General features: G+C 43.5%; 1 protein-coding gene across 1 annotated transcript; it reads right to left on the bottom strand. All coding sequences in view use genetic code 11, as the record gives it.

Moving 5' to 3' along the window:
• Nucleotides 1–56: 56 nt before the first annotated feature.
• On the bottom strand, nt 57–928 carry EGR_10854 (hypothetical protein; the record flags this gene model as incomplete). The annotated part of the gene is made up of 3 exons (XM_024500103.1): nt 57–296; nt 607–818; nt 859–928. 3 exons carry the CDS (start codon nt 926–928, stop codon nt 57–59), a joined length of 522 nt encoding a protein of 173 aa, XP_024345483.1.
• Nucleotides 929–2,090: the final 1,162 nt, after the last annotated feature.

Here is a 2,090-nt window from a genome sequence, read left to right as displayed (position 1 = left end):
GGAAAAGTTCAGATGAATGGAAGAAGGAGTGGGATTAAATGATGAAATGTGCCCAGTTATTCGCACATGAAGGCATATATTATCTCCTGAATCCAACGCTCCATTTCTTGGCCGGCTTTTGAGAGTATTAGTTGTTTCAATTCGTCAGCTGGTATCTTTTGTGACGGCTTCGTGTAGAGATAGGCGTCTTTGAATACCGGTGCTTCCAATGTTACTTTGACACCCGGGTGCACACATTTTGTCACCTGCACAGTAATCTCCAGCTCTAAACTCCCAATTGTTAACTCTGTCACCTCCTAAAAAGCAAAAATACATAGCCGATGGAATAAGATGTCAGAGGAACCAGGAAATTGACTCTGGGATAACTGGAGACAGGCGACAATTGCTTTGAAAATGGAAAATTAACTTAGGGGAAGTAAGGCAGCATGTTTGTGAGTTCTACAGTAAGAGAGATGCTCAAAATGCTTTGGCGGCGATTGTCCGTGATTTGCTCACTTATGTTACAGTGGCGCATCTGTAGTGCACTACTCCAAACTGCAATGCACTAGCGGTGGAAAAAGGAGGAAGATGAGACAAATGCGGTAGAGTGAAATGTGGAAAACTTACAGTAGTGGGTGGTAATATAACCAAATGAGATGCAGAGATGCAAGTTCGAAGAGTATAAGTGACGTTTCTGCTGATCGTGGCCTTGAGAAGTGTAAAGGGGCAAGAGCGGCCAATGTGTTCAACAGATTGCACATGGAATCCTGAGCCATATTTAGCTATGTTTCTCGGTGCGTCATTGAGGGCGCAATCAAGTATGGACTCCACAGTGCGTTCTGCGCAAGTTGTGTTAACAAGAGGAGATGTGTAACTCACCATGACCCAGAATGTGAACTGGCAGAAGTAACACCAGAAGCAGTATGCCGTTGAAGTGAAGGAACTGCATGTCCTAAGGGTAGTGTGCTGCTTTGCAGCATCAGCTTACTTTTATACTCCCTCTGTCGTATGGTTGAAGGTAATTGGCGAGAGGCGGTTGCATCAGAAGGGAGAGATGGAGATCTTGGAGGTCATATCAGATGGCACCATATTCGCACATATTGACCCGCTCCGGTGGCAAATCACGTGTAACGCGTAGGAAAACGTGTGTGCGAAGGTATGAAACGTAACGCAAGTGGCAACTGCAGAATGTATATCTTCATGAAGAAGTTTAATTTAAATACGTTAGGAGGCGACAACAGTCAGCAATATGAGTGGGCAAGAAGCGTATGTGTATGCTGAGGGTTAAGAGGTTATGTTCGGCTCCCCTGAGACGCATGATGGACGTTGACGTGTGGTAAGAATAGCCGTGACTGCAAGTTGTGTACTTCTGCCCCCTTACATTTGCATTAAATACTCTCACTGATGTACATCTACTCTGTGCGTGGAATTGTGGAAATGAAAGCAACATTGTTGGTCAGCGTGGTCGTGGCCACAATCCCGGTCGAGGTTAGTGCCATCACTGGCTGCAACACTGATGGCCTATTCAAAGGGAGAAATTCGACGTGGCACGGATGCAGTCAACTTAACACTAAACTACTTTCACATATGCTACAAAATACCGTGAGCCTTCTTGCAAGGCTTTTATAACAATATGTTATAATATTTTCTAATAAGTGTGGGGGTGTCTACTACAAAATCACGGAGAGGCAAACCCATCAGTTATTACAGAGGATGATTTATCAGGAGGACTCCAAGAACTAACGTATTATTATTAAATGCAACGGGGTGCAGTGGTAATGAAATGTTGGTTGAAATCTTCTGCAGTAAATATTTTTAGTGACTTGCTTGACACGAAAGCCAAGATATCAGGTAAAACAGGCCTGTAGAATTAAATGTATCGTGATAAAATAAGCGTTTGACAAACAGTCAAGCAAAGAGAATAACTGAAATTGAATTTTGAGCCTCCATATACATTTACAGCTGAAACAATGCAATTGTATTTCATCAGCCATTCTCTCCTTGAAATTCATCTCTCCCATCTTCACTTCCAATTCCACCAGTCTGTACCGCTCCCTAGTTGCTGGTAGCATGCGCAGAACCCTTCATTCAAACCACGACTCCAAACTCGA

This window comes from Echinococcus granulosus (genome assembly GCF_000524195.1).
Source record: "Echinococcus granulosus chromosome Unknown EG_S00284, whole genome shotgun sequence".
NCBI lineage: Eukaryota > Metazoa > Platyhelminthes > Cestoda > Cyclophyllidea > Taeniidae > Echinococcus > Echinococcus granulosus.
The sequence above is the reverse complement of the archived record's forward strand: the minus strand, read 5'-3'. Positions and strand labels throughout refer to the sequence as shown.